Raw genomic sequence first — 18,236 nt, forward strand, 5'->3', positions numbered from 1 at the left:
GTAAATTGTTGGAGGGTATGTTGCTGCAGATGCAGTGGTCCTATTTTGGGGTCTGGAGCTGCAGCTCCATTAGCCTCATTGTTAATCCTGCTCTGGGAACACATAGCAGTCAAAGGGCAGAGCCTCCCATTGGATGTAACCTGTGTGGGAAGGCGTTTCTTACCCAATCAGCTGTGGACTGGGTGTGATAGACCTGCTGCTAATCCAATGAGAGCTCCTAGCCACGCCCAGCGTTATCCACACAGTCACAGAGTGACAGATCTGGGCTATTATATAGGAGATAACACAGAATTATGCATGTATTTTAATTATGGGTAATAATCATGCACTAATCCGTATTCTCTATTTCCCAGTCTAAAATTTGTGTTATACATAAAACAATGGACCTGGAAAAGTAGATTTAGACCATGCGTTCCATGGAAAATAAAGATGGCCGTGATGCATTCTACTGTAATGAACATCAAAGTACTACGACTTCTTTAAAAACGGTTTCTGATGATCACTTCCGTCTTTCCTAAACACTTAAACTAACGCTTGGAACAAAGAAGAAAATATGTTGCGGATAGAAATAAACCAGATAAGGCGGAAGTGAAGCTTGCGCCTCACATGCGTTCCACCATCAACAGGGACCCCGACTGTGTTTCATCACTGGATCAAATGTTATCCTCTGGTCTCCTTAACATTGAATTACCGGATGTGACGCACTAGCATTCCAAATGCATTCCACCACTTCACCCATATTTTTTATATTTTTTCAATTGTTTTCTAAGCATGTTTTATACAAAATGATGTCTAAATACTTACAAAATTGCTATATATGTGTGTTGCCCAACAGAGCAGTAGAAATCTTGGTTTATTTAATTTTATAACATACCACTTCCTGTCAAATTGTAAGTGAAGACATTCTGTTTGATCCACATGTGCCCTCCAGCTTTAATTTGTACAGGTATAAATATAGCCCAATGTCCCTATCTAATTATCCCCTAGAAGAAGTCTATGTGGACAGACAAAATGCGTTGGGGATCCCATATACCCTGGACTCTACTACTACGGACAGAAAAGCTTTCATATAGGTTATTCTTGTACGTCGTTTGTTACCTGCATTTTTTATTGTGTATATTATTAAATGAAACTGTGTTTATATAAAAATAAAAATTACTGGAGTGTTATTTACACTTGCGGAACTTGCCGTAGCTCCTAAACTCCAGATAGCATAGTATTTTTAGATATGCAGGGTTAAAACGTTACGTTGTCTTGCCTATCTTTTCATTTCATGTACCATGAACCATTATTGGTCAGCCGACCGAAGACCATATAATTAAGTTAAGTTGCTACTAATGCCTACCACTATTCCTTTATCACGTTGATAATTATTTTAAACACTATGAGGCGCTTGGGATTTTCCACTTATTCTATAATAAGTGTGGCTAATAACCACATCGAAAATTTCTTTGTACTCCTAGCAGCCACTCATGTAATAGATGAGGAGTGTGCCACAAAAAAAAACTCTTTCACAATTTTATATATATATATAAAGTTTATTTTGTCTAGATTATTGTTGATACCTATGCGCTCAATTCTCCTCTTGTTTTAAATCTATATATATATATATATATATATATATATATGTACACACACACACACACACACACACAACAGCAAAGTGATCCGGCACTCTGGCAGGTCCGAAGCTGCATGATTATTTGCTCATGGTGACCTCCTCATAGGCTTGTGGCCCTCAATGTATGCAATGGAGGGAGGCGGCACTCAGAGACTTTCTCCGTGAAGCAAAACAAAGTAGTTTATTGCATGCAATAAACTACTTTGTTTTGCTTCACTGAGAAAATCTGAGTGCCGCCTCCCTCCGTTGCACATATATATATATATATACACACACACACACACATTACATATAGTTATCTCAGTTGCCAATTAGTTGCCACAATCCTGGGATGGCTTCCTTATAAACTGCAGCAGGAGGGCATTCTCCACATTATAATTGCTTTTCAAATGTTTTGCTTCATCACCACCCAGTGTAAAGACACCGTAAACCTGACATACAGCAGATTATATAAAACGGCAGTAAAATGACTCCGTTTCTCAGATGTACTCGCCGTCCATATTATTTAAATGTTCAGCAGCATTGTAATTTTCTGACAAGCTGTATTACTGTGCTGTTATTTTGCTGGTCTTGAACGGCCAAGAAAGGGGATCGAAGTCGACAGACAACTTAGGTATATGGATTTCACTTTATTTTAAAGCTATTGTTAATGCTGCTAAACATTTAAATAATGTGGATGGCAAGTATATCGGAGATAGAGTCATTTTACTGCCGTTTTATATAATCTGCTGTATGTCAGGTTTATGGTGTCTTTACACTGGGTGGTGATGAAGCAAAACATTTGAAAAGCAATTACTAATGTGGAGAGTGCTCTCCTGCTAGAATACACACACACACTATATACACAATTACAACACGGACAGTCAGTCAAAGGATTGACACCATAATGTCAAATGTCATAATGCTGACATGGTTAAAATATACAACATGATGACATCTGAAAATTGTCTACACAGTCAACATGTTGGCAATGGATATTGTAGTGTTAGTGTATCAACATTTTGTACCTGTTGACATAATGGTGTTTATATAATGACTGTTGACATTGTGATTGTTGAACAAAACATACTGAAACCCATTATCTAACGGTTTATACATGTCTGCGGTCACTGGACATTTGTCTGTACATGTGAAGCTCCACCCTTAATGCAATGTGAGGAAGGTTGTATTACCAGACATGTGTGTCATATCAAGTGAATTCCCTCATGTCTGTGGTCCCCAAGGTCTGATAACAGTGCATGTGTTCACATCTGGGGCCCCAGTAACATGGCTGCCTCCGCTATGCGTAGGGGACAGATGCACTTTAAGAATATGGGAATGTTAAATGAAGCACAGCTCAATAAGACAGCCCTAAAAACTGGTTTGTGTTACAAAATGGCTAGTTTACACTATGCCTACTGTACGCACTCCGAGCTGTCACAAAGGTGGGAGGGTGGCTGTAAAACGGAGTAATATGAGTACTGTTTATTTCGGATGTAGTCAAAATGTAAAGTCGGCACCAAAACATTGACTTTCATAATGTCAGCATGGTCAAAATGTCAACAACCGAAAGGCCGACATGGACAAAAGGGCGACAGTTTAAATGTAGATACAGTCAAAATGTCGACAATTAAAAAATTAGATGTTGACAGTCAAAATGTAGTCAGTGAAAATGATGATGATAATAAAAAAGGAGACACTGTTATAATGTAGACAGTCATAAAGGTTGACAGAAATAAAATAATAAATAATTGTGACCAGCTATGGGGTGTATTCAATAGATGTGAGATCCTTTCCAATGGAAAAGATCCGACATCTGAGTTTTCAATGAGCGGCCAAAATCAGACAAGATTTGTCCATTCACGACAATGCCAATCCGACTTTTCTTAAAGGCGGATTGACATTGTTGGAAACGAGGCCAAAACCTGACGGATTTGGCAGCCGCTTCCGACAAAACGTGGATTCGCGGCTATTCCGACGAACCACGTGTTTTCCGACAAGTCAGAATTCCCGACTTGTCGGAAAATCTGAAGGGGCATTAAAAAAGTCGGTAACTGACATCTTTCCGACAAGACAGCAGTTTCAGACAAGAACTGAATACACCCCATAATGTACAAATGTACAGATGATGTCCTGCTGAGAGAAGAGCACTCCCTATGCACAAACAGTAACCCTGTCATGGCAGCCACACTGTCTGATGTCCATGTCATACCAACATTCATGTAAGACAGGGAAACCTGCAGAACTCCAGCTGCTGTGGAACCACACATGTGCCCTGCCACTGATTTGCTGTTAGGGCATGCTGGTATTTGTAGTTCCTCAACAGCTGGGGTGTCACAGTTTGCCTACAGAGGGAAAAGCACTGCATATGAACAAACATCATCCTATCATGTCAGTCATATTTACCTAAATGTCACATAATAAAAATCAATGTGTCCCCCCCCCCATGCCATAATTTGTATTTACACACACTTCTGATAACATTGAAAGTCACTGGGTTATTTTGCTAGCAAAAATACATTATTTTTCACCACGAAAATGTAATAATATGTAAACAGTATTGGGATGTATTTATAATACTTGTCAGTTTGTTATCTTAATAAAGTAAAGTGAACAGTGTTTCATGTTCCTGCAAACTTCTAACACTGGGGAGAGTTATCAAATCTTGGAGAGAGATAGGGGTATATGCAATTCCGGGCGAATTGCGGCACTTTTTCGCCCGTTTTTAAATTCGACACAATTCGACCGTCGAATTCCGGCAGGTGGGTGCCGGAATTCGACATATTCAATAAAAAACGAATTAGACAGTCCCGCTGTCGAAAAATGGCCGATTTGACGGATTTTGATTAGATTTTTAAAAATGTTTAAGAAACGGTAAAAAACCCGAACAAAATTTGCTTGGGGTCCCCCCTCCTAAGCATAACCAGCCTCGGGCTCTTTCAATGGTGGGAACTTTGCGGTCAGCGGTGGGGTTACCCGCGGTCAGCCGCTGACCGCGGGTGACCTCACCGCTGACCGCAAAGTTCCCACCATTGAAGATAATGGAGGGGGCTGTGCGATGCGCGTCTGACAGCTCCGACGCGCATACAGCCAATCAGGAGAGTGCCACGAAGTGGCGCTTCCTGATTGGCAGAAGGGACCTTCTGTGACAGGAGTCACGGGGGGTCTCTGCATTCGGGGAAAGGGGTCCCATGTGTAAACATGGGACCCCTTTCAGTCCGTCTGGTTCGGGTAAATGCGTTTTTTTGTTTTGCCAAGTACATGGATTACAATAAAAGAACTGGACACTGGATCAAGTGAGTATAATTTTATTTTCAGGTACCCCGGACGTCGACATTGGAGACGTGGCCACAGTCGGCGTGTCAACATAGGTAAATATGTGTGTCGGTGTGCATGTATGTAATAAAGTTATACTTTCACGGTATCTGTGTCCTGTTTTTATTTGGGTATTTTTTTTGCAGTAGAACTACAGGTACCAGCGCCCCCCCCCCCCCCCCCCCCCCCCGCATGCTGGTACTTGTGGTTCTCCAAGTACCGGCTTGCGGGGGAGGCTTGCTGGGACTTGTAGTTCTTCTGCAAAAAACATTATTCTTACATTTTCAACAAGGCTATCAGCCCCCCAGCCCTTGGATGGGGGGTAGTCAGCCTCGGGCTTCACCCCTGGCCCTTGGGTGGCGGGACCCCTTGATTGAAGGGGTCCCCACTCCTCCAGGGTACCCCGGGGCCAGGGGTGACTAGTTGGGTATTTAATGCCACGGCCGCAGGGCGCTGTATAAAAGTGACCCCCGGCTGTGGCATTATCTGTCCAGCTAGTGGAGCCCGGTGCTGGTACAAAAAAAAACGGGGGACCCCTACTCTTTTTGTCCCGCGTATTTTTTGCACCAGGACCAGGCGCAGAGCCCGGTGCTGGTTGTTAAAATACGGGGGATCCCCTGTCATTTTTCCCCCCGTATTTTGGCAACCAGGACCGGCTCAAAGAGCCCGAGGCTGGTTATGCTTAGGAGGGGGGACCCCACGCAAATTTTTTTCGGGTTTTTACCCCATTCCATTAAAAAAAATATATATGTATTTTTAAAAATATATAAATAATACTTGTGCCTCCTAAATAGACAAACCAAGTACCTAATCCCTTCTAATATAAATAGATATGCTATTACCAATAAAAAAAACACAAAAAAAAAACATGTTTTTATATTTTTTTATTAGATTCCGCCAGCAAAGTGTGGCAGATTGAAAATGACAAATTTACTGTCTAAAAGCACTGTTGTCGAATTTACAATCTTCAATTGAATATACTTTTGTCGAAATGCCGCATTTGTACCATTGCAGAAATGTCGAATTTGACAAATGTCGAATTTCAAAAAGTCGAATTTGGAATGGCCGTTTTTTTGACGAAAAGTACTGTATTGCATTGTCGAATTTTTTTTTTTTTGGCGAAAATGTCCAGTTTTTCGACATTTTCGAGAATTCAACCGCAATTGCATATACCCCATAAAGTACTAACCAAATCAGCACCTAACATTTTACAGGCTGTATTTGAAAAATTACAGTTACAGGCTGACTGGTTGGTGATTTATCTCTCCCCAAGCTTTGATAAATCTGTCCCTTAGTTAAGAAAGACACTGTAACAACAACATTTTATACATGACCGATTATTAAGCTTTAGTTGCATAAAAAAACAAAAAACAGCGGTCAATCCAATTATATGCGAAGGGTGTGAGTTGCTGATGCTACCAGAACCTGAACTCGCACCCCTCAACCTCACGGCCTGATTTCTGCCCAAATTCGCACAGGCCGCTGTAAAGTGTTGCTGCTGCAATGACTCACACACAATTGGAGTGACCCCATAGTGTTATATTTTATAGCTAAACCCATTATAAGGGTAAACATTTTTTTCTTTAAAAAAAAAAAAAAATACAAACAAGATGCACAACAGTGCATGTTTTCCAGATTTCCTCGTCTCCATCAAAATTAAAAAAATACGCCCTGACAACTTTTCAAATATTTCTGCTGGTATTATATAAATCTTTACATGAGGTATGTTATCTTGATGAAATGCACAGATACAATAGTGATACTTATTACTATTAATAATAGATCTTCTTTTAAAACATTACTGTATGCTATGATCATATAAGTATCTTATAAATTGCTTTAAATACTGTTAAAAGTTTGCTGGAACATGAAATATATGTTCAATTTATTTGATAAAGATAAAATAACAAACTGACAACAGAGTTCTAAATAAATCCCAAGGCCTGTACTATTTACTGATTATTACAATTTAGGGGTCTATTCAATTAGTGCCGGTATTTCCAAATAGGCTGAATATGTATTCAACCTATTCAATGCAAGTGCCATATTTCTGACTGTTGGAAAAACCGGCACTTGTCGAAAAACCACGTGGATAGGCGGATTAGACGTGGATCCACGGGTTTTGTTGAATTTGTTGAATTTGCGTCCAATTCTGATAGGATTCTGGCCCATTTTCGACAATGCTGATCAGACTTAAAAAAAACATTGAGAATTGAATACTGCACTGTCGGATCCTCTCCGTCTGAGAGGATCCGACATGCATTGTATACCAGCCATAGTGGCATAAAACAGTATGTATGTATTTTTCAAGACCAAAAAATAAAACAGATAGTGACTTTCATTATTATTGAAAATGTGTGTAATACAAAGGATGCCATTGATAGACCTATATTAAGTTAATATCAAGTTATAACGGACGTTAGAATGTGCCAATAAGAACCATGACCGCATATGTCTACGTCTATATTTTGGTTCCGGTATGAAAGATAGATAGTATCTAGTTAGACAGTCAATAGATAGACACCATATGTTAGATGGACATTAGGTCGACAGGGTCAAAAGGTCGACAGGATCAAAAGGTCGACATGGAAAAGGTCGACAGGGTCAAAAGGTCGCCATGAAAATGGTCGCCATGAAAAGGGTAGACACCATGTTTTTTGCATTTTTGTGGTTTGTGTGGATAGTTTTGTCATCTGGGACCCTCAATTGTAGAAAGACATACCCTCGCGGGGCTCGCTTCGCTCGCCACGCTTCGGGCATGGTGGCTCGCTGCGCTCGCCACAAGGTTTATAACCAACTCTATGCTGACATGGATAAAGTATGAAATAATCCAAAAACATGTTACATAAAAAAAAAAAAAATTGTCTATCTTTTTTATGTCGACCATGTTCATGTCGACCTTCTGACCATGTCGACTTTTTGACCCGTCGACCTTTTCCATGTCGACCTTTTGACCCTGTCGACCTAATGTCTGTCTAATATATGGTGTCTATCTATTGACTGTCTAACTAGACACTGTCTATCTATCAAACGGATAGGCTATATTTTATGTGTTGACATTTTGACCATGTCAAAATTTTGACCTCCAAAATATAGGAAACTGCACATACAGTAGTTTAACCTGCAGTCAAAATACAGGCATGTCAGCATTTGACTTCAAACTTATGGGGCAGATGTATTAACCCGGAGAAGGCATAAGGAAGTGATAAACCAGTGATATGTGCAAGGTGATAAACGCACCAGCCAAAAAGCTCCAATATGTAAATTAACAGTTAGGAGCCGATTGGCTGGTGCGTTTATCACCTTGCACATATCACTGGTTTATCACTTCCTTATTCCTTCTCCAGGTTAATACATCTGCCCATATGGTATTTGCCTTATTCAGGTTTGTTAGCAATTTATAAAAGCATACTAGTGGGCAAAACCCTGCTGCACTGCAGGTGGGGCAAAATAAATAAATAAGCAGACAGTATTTACCCTGCACAGAAACAATATAACCCACCCAAATCTAAATATCTCCGCACATGTTACATCTGCCCCACTTGCAGTGCAACATGGTTTTGCGCAACTGCTTATTTTCTTGGTTTGTTAACAAACCTGAATAACCCCCTATAAACCTGCATATATTTTGATGGTTGACATAATGACAATATCAAAATGTCGACATGTAAAGTATAGGTGAATGCACATAGTTTAACCTGCAGTCAAAATATAGACAGGTCTACATGCTTTGCTTCTCATTTCTTTATTGCAGCTATAAATGGGATTATTTTTACAGTACAGGGTTTCATGCAACGGTCGCTGCAATTAATTTATAGTGTGCACAGAGCGGGTGAGCTAAAGTTAGTCTGTGTACAGTTCTCTAACAAGGGGAAGATAATGGGTGTGCAGTTAGTCGGGCAGTACAGATGGTGTAATGGTTAGCATTACTGCCTCACAGCACTGAGGTCATGGGTTAGATTCTCACCATGGCTCTACCTGTGTGGAGTTTGTATTATCTTCCCCGTATTTGCGTGGGTTTCCTCCGGGTACTCCGTTTCCTCTCACAATCCAAAAATATACTGGTAGGTTAACTGGCTCCTGACAAAATTAACCCTAGTGTGAATGTGTGTGCATGTGGTAGGGAATATAGATTGTAAGCTCCACTGGGGCAGGGACTGATGTGAATGGCCAAATATTCTCTGTAAAGTGCTGTGGAATTTGTGCGCACTATATAAATAACTGGTAATAAATAACAATAGTCTGTGTACAGTTCTCTAAAAAGGGGGAAGATACTGGGTGTGCAGTTAGTCTGTGTACAGTTCTCCAACAAGGGGGTGATAACGGACGTGCAGTTAGTCTTTGTACAGTTCTATAACAAGGGGGTGATAACGGGTGTGCAGTTAGTCTGTGTACAGTTCTCTAACAAGGGCGTGATAACGGGTGTGCAGTTAGTCTGTGCAGTTCTCTAACTAGGGGGTGAAAACGGGCATGCAGTTAGTCTGTGCATAGTTCTCTAGCAGGGGGGGGGGGAGGGGGGGAGTGACAATGGTTTTTATGATATGACATTTAGGGAAATATGACTATATATCTAACAGGACAGGATGACTATGCAGCCAACTGCTCTCAGCGGGACACAATCCTATATATTTGCCTGTTATGACTGGTCACCATTATTTCTCTGACGTCCTAGTGGATGCTGGGAACTCCGAAAGGACCATGGGGAATAGCGGCTCCGCAGGAGACTGGGCACAAAAGTAAAAGCTTTAGGACTAGCTGGTGTGCACTGGCTCCTCCCCCTATGACCCTCCTCCAAGCCTCAGTTAGATTTTTGTGCCCGAACGAGAAGGGTGCAATCTAGGTGGCTCTCCTGAGCTGCTTAGAGTAAAAGTTTAAATAAGGTTTTTTATTTTCAGTGAGTCCTGCTGGCAACAGGCTCACTGCATCGAGGGACTAAGGGGAGAAGAAGCGAACTCACCTGCGTGCAGAGTGGATTGGGCTTCTTAGGCTACTGGACATTAGCTCCAGAGGGACGATCACAGGCCCAGCCATGGATGGGTCCCAGAGCCGCGCCGCCGTCCCCCTTACAGAGCCAGAAGAGCAGAAGAGGTCCGGAAAATCGGCGGCAGAAGACGTCCTGTCTTCAATAAGGTAGCACACAGCACCGCAGCTGTGCGCCATTGCTCTCAGCACACTTCACACTCCGGTCACTGAGGGTGCAGGGCGCTGGGGGGGGGGGGCGCCCTGAGACGCAATAAAAATACCTTAGATGGCAAAAAATACATCACATATAGCTCCTGGGCTATATGGATGCATTTAACCCCTGCCAGAATACATAGAAAAACGGGAGATAAGGCCGCCGATAAGGGGGCGGAGCCTATCTCCTCAGCACACTGGCGCCATTTTCCCTCACAGCTCCGTTGGAGGGAAGCTCCCTGGCTCTCCCCTGCAGTCACTACACTACAGAAAGGGTTAAAAAAGAGAGGGGGGGCACTAATTACTAGTGATGAGCGAGGTTCGGTTTTACTCGGTTTTACTCGGTTCTCAAAACGGCATCTTATTGGCTATCCAAAACACGTGACATCCGTGAGCCAATAAGATGCCGTTTTGAGAACCGAGTAAAACCGAGTAAAACCGAACCCGCTCATCACTACTAATTACGCGCAGTATTAAAGATACAGCAGCTATAAGGGGAAAAACACTTATATAAGGTTATCCCTGTATATATATAGCACTCTGGTGTGTGCTGGCAAACTCTCCCTCTGTCTCCCCAAAGGGCTAGTGGGGTCCTGTCCTCTATCAGAGCATTCCCTGTGTGTGTGCTGTATGTCGGTACGTTTGTATCGACATGTATGAGGAGAAAAATGATGTGGAGACGGAGCAGATTGCCTGTAATAGTGATGTCACCCCCTAGGGGGTCGACACCTGAGTGGATGAACTGTTGGAAGGAATTACGTGACAGTGTCAGCTCTGTATAAAAGACAGTGGTTGACATGAGACAGCCGGCTACTCAGCTTGTGCCTGTCTAGACGTCTCATAGGCCGTCAGGGGCTCTAAAGCGCCCGTTACCTCAGATGGCAGATATAGACGCCGACACGGATACTGACTCCAGTGTCGACGGTGAAGAGACAAATGTGACTTCCAGTAGGGCCACACGTTACATGATTGAGGCAATGAAAAATGTTTTACACATTTCTGATAATACGAGTACCACCAAAAAGGGGTATTATGTTCGGTGAGGAAAAACTACCTGTAGTTTTCCTGAATCTGAGAAATTAAATGAGGTGTGTGATGATGCGTGGGTTTCCCCCGATAACAACTGATAATTTCTAAAATGTTATTGGCTTTATATCCTTTCCCGCCAGAGGTTAGGGTGCGTTGGGAAACACCCCCTAGGGTGGATAAAGTGCTCACACGCTTGTAAGGGCTTTACCCTCTCCTGAGAAGGCCGCCCTTAAGGATCCTGCTGATAGAAAGCAGGAGGGTATCCTAAAATGTATTTACACACATACTGGTGTTATACTGCGACCAGCAATCGCCTCAGCCTGGATGTGCAGGGCTGGGTTGGCGTGGTCGGATTCCCTGACTGAAAATATTGATACCCTAGATAGGGACAGTATATTTTTGCCTATAGAGCATTTAAAAGATGCATTTCTATATATGCGTGATGCACAGCGGAATATTTGCCGACTGGCATCAAGTCTAAGTGCGTTGTCCATTTCTACCAGTAGAGGGTTATGGACACGACAGTGGTCAGGTGATGCGGATTTCAAACGGCATTTGGAAGTATTGCCTTATTAAGGGGAGGAGTTATTTGGGGTCGGTCTTTCAGACCTGGTGGCCACGGCAACAGCTGGGAAATCCACGTTTGTACCCCAGGTCGCCTCTCAACATGAGAAGACGCCGTATTATCAGGCGCAGTCTTTTCGTGGACAAGCGGGCAAAAGGTTCCTCATTTCTGCCCCGTGACAGAGGGAGAGGAAAAAGGCTGCAGAAATCAGCCAGTTCCCAGGAACAGAAACCCTCTCCCGCCTCTGCCAAGCCCTCAGTATGACGCTGGGGCTTTACAAGCAGAATCAGGCACGGTGAGGGGCCCGTCTCAATGAATTTCAGCACGCAGTGGGCTCACTCGCAAGTAGACCCCTGGATCCTTCAGGTGATATCTCAGGGGTACAAATTGGAATTCGAGACAGGGAGACAGTTTTGGAAGCCATTCACAAGCTGTATTCCCAGCAGGTGATAATCAAGGTACCCCTCCTGCAACAGGGAACGGGGTATTATTCCACACTGTTGTGGTACCGAAGCCGGACGGCTCGGTGAGACCGATTCTAAATCTAAAATCTTTGAACACTTACATACAGAGGTTCAAATTCAAGATTGAGTCACTCAGAGCAGTGATTGCGAACCTGGAAGAAGGGGACTACATGATGTCTCGGGACATCAAGGATGCTTACCTTCATGTCCAAATTTACCCTTCTCACCAAGGGTACCTCAGGTTTATGGTACAGAACTGTCACTATCAGTTCAGACGCTGCCGTATGGATGGTCCACGGCACCCCGGGTCTTTACCAAGGTAATGGCCGAAATGATGATATTCCTTCGAAGGAAGGGAATTTTAGTTATCCCTTACTTGGACGATTCCCTGATAAGGGTAAGATCCAGGGAACAGTTGGAGGTCGGTGTAGCACTATCTCAGGTAGTGTTGCGGCAGCACGATTGGATTCTTAATATTCCAAAATCGCAGCTGGTTCCGACGACTCGTCTTCTGTTCCTAGGGATGATCCTGGACACAGTCCAGAAAAAGGTGTTTCTCCCGGAGGAGAAAGCCAGGGAGTTATCCGAGCTAGTCAGGAACCTCCTAAAACCGAGCCAAGTCTCAGTGCATCAATGCACAAGGGTTCTGGGTAAAATGGTGGCTTCCTACGAAGCAATCCCATTCGGCAGATTCCACGCAAGAACTTTCCAGTGGGACCTGCTGGACAAATGGTCCGGGTCGCATCTTCAGATGCATCAGCGGATAACCCTGTCACCAAGAACAAGGGTGTCCCTCCTGTGGTGGTTGCAGAGTGCTCATCTTCTAGAGGGCCGCAGATTCGGCATTCAGGACTGGGTCCTGGTGACCACGGATGCCAGCCTGCGAGGCTGGGGAGCAGTCACACAGGGAAGGAATTTCCAGGGCTTATGGTCAAGCCTGGAGACATCACTTCACATAAATATCCTGAAGCTAAGGGCCATTTACAATGCTCTAAGCTTAGCAAGACCTCTGCTTCAAGGTCAGCCGGTGTTGATCCAGTCGGACAACATCACGGCAGTCACCCACGTAAACAGACAGGGTGGCACAAGAAGCAGGAGGGCAATGGCAGAAGCTGCAAGGATTCTTCGCTGGGCAGAAAATCATGTGATAGCACTGTCAGCAATTCCGGGAGTGGACAACTGGGAAGCAGACTTCCTCAGCAGACACGACCTCCACCCGGGAGAGTGGGGACTTCACCCAGAAGTCTTCCACATGATTATAAACCGTTGGGAAAAACTCGACAGGTATTGCGCCAGGTCAAGGGACCCTCAGGCAATAGCTGTAGACGCTCTGGTAACACCGTGGGTGTACCAGTCAGTGTATGTGTTCCCTCATCTGCCTCTCATACCCAAGGTACTGAGATTGATAAGATGGAGAGGAGTAAGCACTATATTCGTGGCTCCGGATTGGCCAAGAAGGACTTGGTAACCGGAACTTCAAAAGATGCTCACGGAGGATCTGTGGCCTCTACCTCTAAGAAGGGACCGGCTTCAGCAAGGACCCTGTCTGTTCCAAGACTTACCGCGACTGCGTTTGACGGCATGGCGGTTGAACGCCGGATCCTGAAGGAAAAAAGGCATTCCGGATGAGGTCATCCCTATCCTGATCAAAGCCAGGAAGGATGTAACCGCAAAACATTATCACCGCATTTGGCGAAAATATGTTGCGTGGTGCGAGGCCAGTAAGGCCCGACGGAGGAAATTCAACTGGGTCGATTCCTACATTTCCTGCAAACAGGAGTGCCTATGGGCCTGAAATTGGGGTCCATTAAGGTTCAAATTTCGGCCCTGTCAATTTTCTTCCAAAAAGAACTAGCTTCAGTCCCTGAAGTTCAGACGTTGTAAAAGGGGTACTGCATATACAGCCTCCTTTTGTGCCTCCAGTGGCACCTTGGGATCTCAATGTAGTTTTTGGGTTCCAAAAAGTCACATTGGTTTGAACCACTTAAATCTGTGGATTTAAAATATCTCACATGGAAAGTGGTCATGCTGTTGGCCCTGGCCTGGGCCATGCGCGTGTCAGAATTGGCGGCTTTATCCTGTAAAAGCCCTTATCTGATTTTCCATTCGGACAGGGCGGAATTGAGGACTCGTCCTCAGTTTCTCCCTAAGGTGGTTTCAGCGTTTCACCTGAACCAACCTATTGTGGTGCCTGCGGCTACTAGGGACTTGGAGGACTCCAAGTTGCTAGACGTTGTCAGGGCCCTGAAAATATATGTTTCCAGGACGGCTGGAGTCAGAAAATCTGACTCGCTGTTTATCCTGTATGCACCCAACAAGCTGGGTGCTCCTGCTTCTAAGCAGACTATTGCTCGTTGGATTTGTAGTACAATTCAGCTTGCACATTCTGTGGCAGGCCTGCCACAGCCAAAAATCTGTAAATGCCCACTCCACAAGGAAGATGGGCTCATCTTGGGCGGCTGCCCGAGGGGTCTCGGCTTTACAACTTTGCCGAGCAGCTACTTGGTCAGGAGCAAATACGCTTGTAAAATTCTACAAAATTGATACCCTGGCTGAGGAGGACCTGGAGTTCTCTCATTTGGTGCTGCAGAGTCATCCGCACTCTCCCGCCCATTTGGGAGCTTTGGTATAATCCCCATGGTCCTTTCGGAGTTCCCAGCATCCACTAGGACGTCAGAGAAAATAAGAATTTACTTACCGATAATTCTATTTCTCATAGTCCGTAGTGGATGCTGGGCGCCCATCCCAAGTGCGGATTGTCTGCAATACTTGTACATAGTTACAAAAATCGGGTTATTATTGTTGTGAGCCATCTTTTCAGAGGCTCCTTCGTTGTTATCATACTGTTAACTGGGTTCAGATCACAGGTTGTACGGTGTGATTGGTGTGGCTGGTATGAGTCTTACCCGGGATTCAATATCCTTCCTTATTATGCACGCTCGTCCGGGCACAGTATCCTAACTGAGGCTTGGAGGTGGGTCATAGGGGGAGGAGCCAGTGCACACCAGCTAGTCCTAAAGCTTTTACTTTTGTGCCCAGTCTCCTGCGGAGCCGCTATTCCCCATGGTCCTTTCGGAGTTCCCAGCATCCACTACGGACTATGAGAAATAGAATTATCGGTAAGTAAATTCTTATTTTACTGGTTTATCTATCTCAACCGTTGGCCTGTGTATACATTTTGATTGTGGACATTTGAACCCTGTTGACATTTTATCCTGTCTATATATTAATTGTGTATATTATGACCCTGTTGAAATTTTGTCTAAATATTGATTTTTGTCTTATAGTCCATATCAACATTTTAATTGTCTACTTTGGAGGGTATTCAATAAGTGTCGGAAGCTGCCGTCTTGTTGGAAAGACAGCAGCTTCCGAAAGAAATAGGTCGGAAGGGGTTCCGACCTATTCATCAGAGGCTATTTTTTCCCCACAAGTTAGGAATTCCCGACTTGTCGGAAAACATGTGGATCGGCAAAATAGCCGCGGATCCACATGCTTTTGTCGGAAACAAGGCCAAATCCGACAGGATTTGGCCCCCTTTACGACAACCTCAATCCGACTTTTAAAAAAGTCGGATTGAGGTGAGGAGACGGTGAGCGGTGCGGCGGCTTATGGGGAGCGGTGTGGCGGCTATGGGGAATGGTGCGGCGGCTACGGGGATGAGAGGTACCTTGACGGCCTTTCCCCGGCCAGACACCTCTCTCCCTGCAGGGCGGCACTGGGCGTAATGTGCGACTCCAGCAGCTCCATGTGTTCTCACACATGGGGAGCTGCTGACAGCCGCACGGACACCGGCCAAATATGATAGTCGGATTAGGCTCAAATCTGACAGTCGGATTTGGTCACTCTTTGAATAGGGGTTGTCAGATACATTCCGACAAATGCATGTCGGAATGGATCCGACTCTTATTGAATATACCAAACTACATTATGGTGTCTATATTATGAAGGTGTAAATGTTCCATTTTAAAAGAGTAACAAATCCTGGAAGAAATCAGTAGGCTTCACTTAGAATTTAGGTGCACGTTTTCCATTGAGGAAGTAATGGTTTACAGATGGAACACTTGAGTTTGTTCAGGGTTATATTGTAAGGCATGAGCTATGGTAGTCATTGTGTTCCGCTTAGTAAACAAAGTATAATCAGCATTGCTTAGGACTATATTTAATTTGGCAACACATCCAGAGGATTCCTTCCTTATTCTCTGCCCCTTCATCGGGGTCAGAGTCCTTGTGGGTACCTCCTTGGTATTTGTGTGTGGGAACTATATGAGAAGAGATCTTTCTTACCACTGTGTCCATCCTTTGGTGATTTCTTCAGAGTTTAGGTCCAGCAATAACTGTAAAATGAAAGCAAAATAAAACATTTAAATCTTTTCTACATTTTACAACTCTTAATATTTTCAATGTGTAATTAGTGCAGGCAAGATTGTTTGATGTCGCAACCTATTGTAAGAAGTTTAGAAATGGGTAGAGAAATTGCAAATGAAACTGAAAGGGCCTGAGCATCATTCAGGTCAGAATGTGGCAGCTTTCTGAGTGTTCATGGAATGCTCATGCGACTATACGCACATCCTAATAGGTATGCATCACACTTCCTTTTCCATATGTCAGAGCATCAGTAGTGCTCATCATCAGCACTTACACCTACTCCATATGCTTGGTGCAGGAGATGCGGCTCAGTTTAGCTTGAGAATGCATAAGTATGACTCTCTGCATTGTTGGGCCACAAAGAAATGCCCATTTAGAGGATACTGAGAAACATGTGACTCTGGATCATATGTACCTTTGTAAAGATGCGGGACGCAAGCGCAGTATGTAAATAAATGACAGAGGCAGCCGCCTTTGTGCATAGATGCAGATCACAGTCATTGTGACAAGTGAGTTTTGTGTATGCACCTTGTAGAGCAATCTCTCAGCGGCTTTACGCCAGATCTACTCCATATCACAGCTCAATAGTCAGCACTACAGAATGAGGCTTTACTCCACGTCACAGCTCTATAACCAGCACTACAGAATGAGTCTTTATTCCGTATCACAGCTCTATAACCGGCACTACAGAATGAGGCTTTATTCCATATCACAGCTCTATAACCGGCACTACAGTATGAGGCTTTATTCCATATCACAGCTCAATAGTCAGCACTACAGTATGAGGCTTTACTCCACGTCACAGCTCTATAACCGGCACTACAGTATGAGGCTTTACTCCACATCACAGCTCTATAACCGGCACTACAGTATGAGGCTTTACTCCACATCACAGCTATATAACCGGCACTATAGTATGAGGCTTTACTACATATTACAGCTCTATACCCAGCACTATAGTATGAGGCTTTACTCCATATCACAGAACCGGCATTACAGAATGAGGCTTTATTCCATATCACAGCTCTATAACCGGCACTACAGTATGAGGCTTTACTCCACGTCACAGCTCTATAACCGGCACTACAGTATGAGGTTTTACTCCACATCACAGCTCTATAACCGGCACTACAGTATGAGGCTTTACTCCACATCACAGCTATATAACCGGCACTATAGTATGAGGCTTTACTACATATTACAGCTCTATACCCAGCACTATAGTATGAGGCTTTACTCCATATCACAGAACCGGCATTACAGAATGAGGCTTTATTCCATATCACAGCTCTATAACCGGCACTACAGTATGAGGCTTTACTCCACGTCACAGCTCTATAACCGGCACTACAGTATGAGGTTTTACTCCACATCACAGCTCTATAACCGGCACTACAGTATGAGGCTTTACTCCACATCACAGCTCTATAACCGGCACTACAGAATGAGGCTTTATTCCATATCACAGCTCTATAACCGGCACTACAGAATGAGGCTTTATTCCATATCACAGCTCTATAACCAGCACTACAGAATGAGGCTTTACTCCGTATCACAGCTCTATAACCAGCACTATAGAATGAGTCTTTATTCCGTATCACAGCTCTATAACCGGCACTACAATATGAGGCTTTACTCCATATCACAGCTCTATATCCTGCACTACAGAATGAGGCTTTACTCCATATCACAGCTCTATATCCGGCACTACAGTATGAGG

General features: G+C 43.9%; 1 protein-coding gene across 5 annotated transcripts in view; it reads right to left on the reverse strand.

The window, feature by feature from the left end:
* The window catches only part of ESYT2 (extended synaptotagmin 2), a 269,954-nt gene that overhangs the window by 11,228 nt on the left and 240,490 nt on the right, over positions 1–18,236 (reverse strand). For 3 of the 5 annotated variants that reach the window (XM_063921918.1, XM_063921916.1, XM_063921915.1), the window contains one exon: positions 16,436–16,485. In XM_063921918.1, the coding sequence (XP_063777988.1) occupies positions 16,436–16,485 (50 nt within the window). Of the gene's footprint in view, positions 1–16,431; positions 16,486–18,236 lie in introns of those variants that run through there. The other 2 variants (XM_063921919.1, XM_063921917.1) reach the window with 1 other exon arrangement.

This window comes from Pseudophryne corroboree, chromosome 5, assembly GCF_028390025.1.
Source record: "Pseudophryne corroboree isolate aPseCor3 chromosome 5, aPseCor3.hap2, whole genome shotgun sequence".
NCBI classification, from domain to species: Eukaryota; Metazoa; Chordata; class Amphibia; order Anura; family Myobatrachidae; genus Pseudophryne; species Pseudophryne corroboree.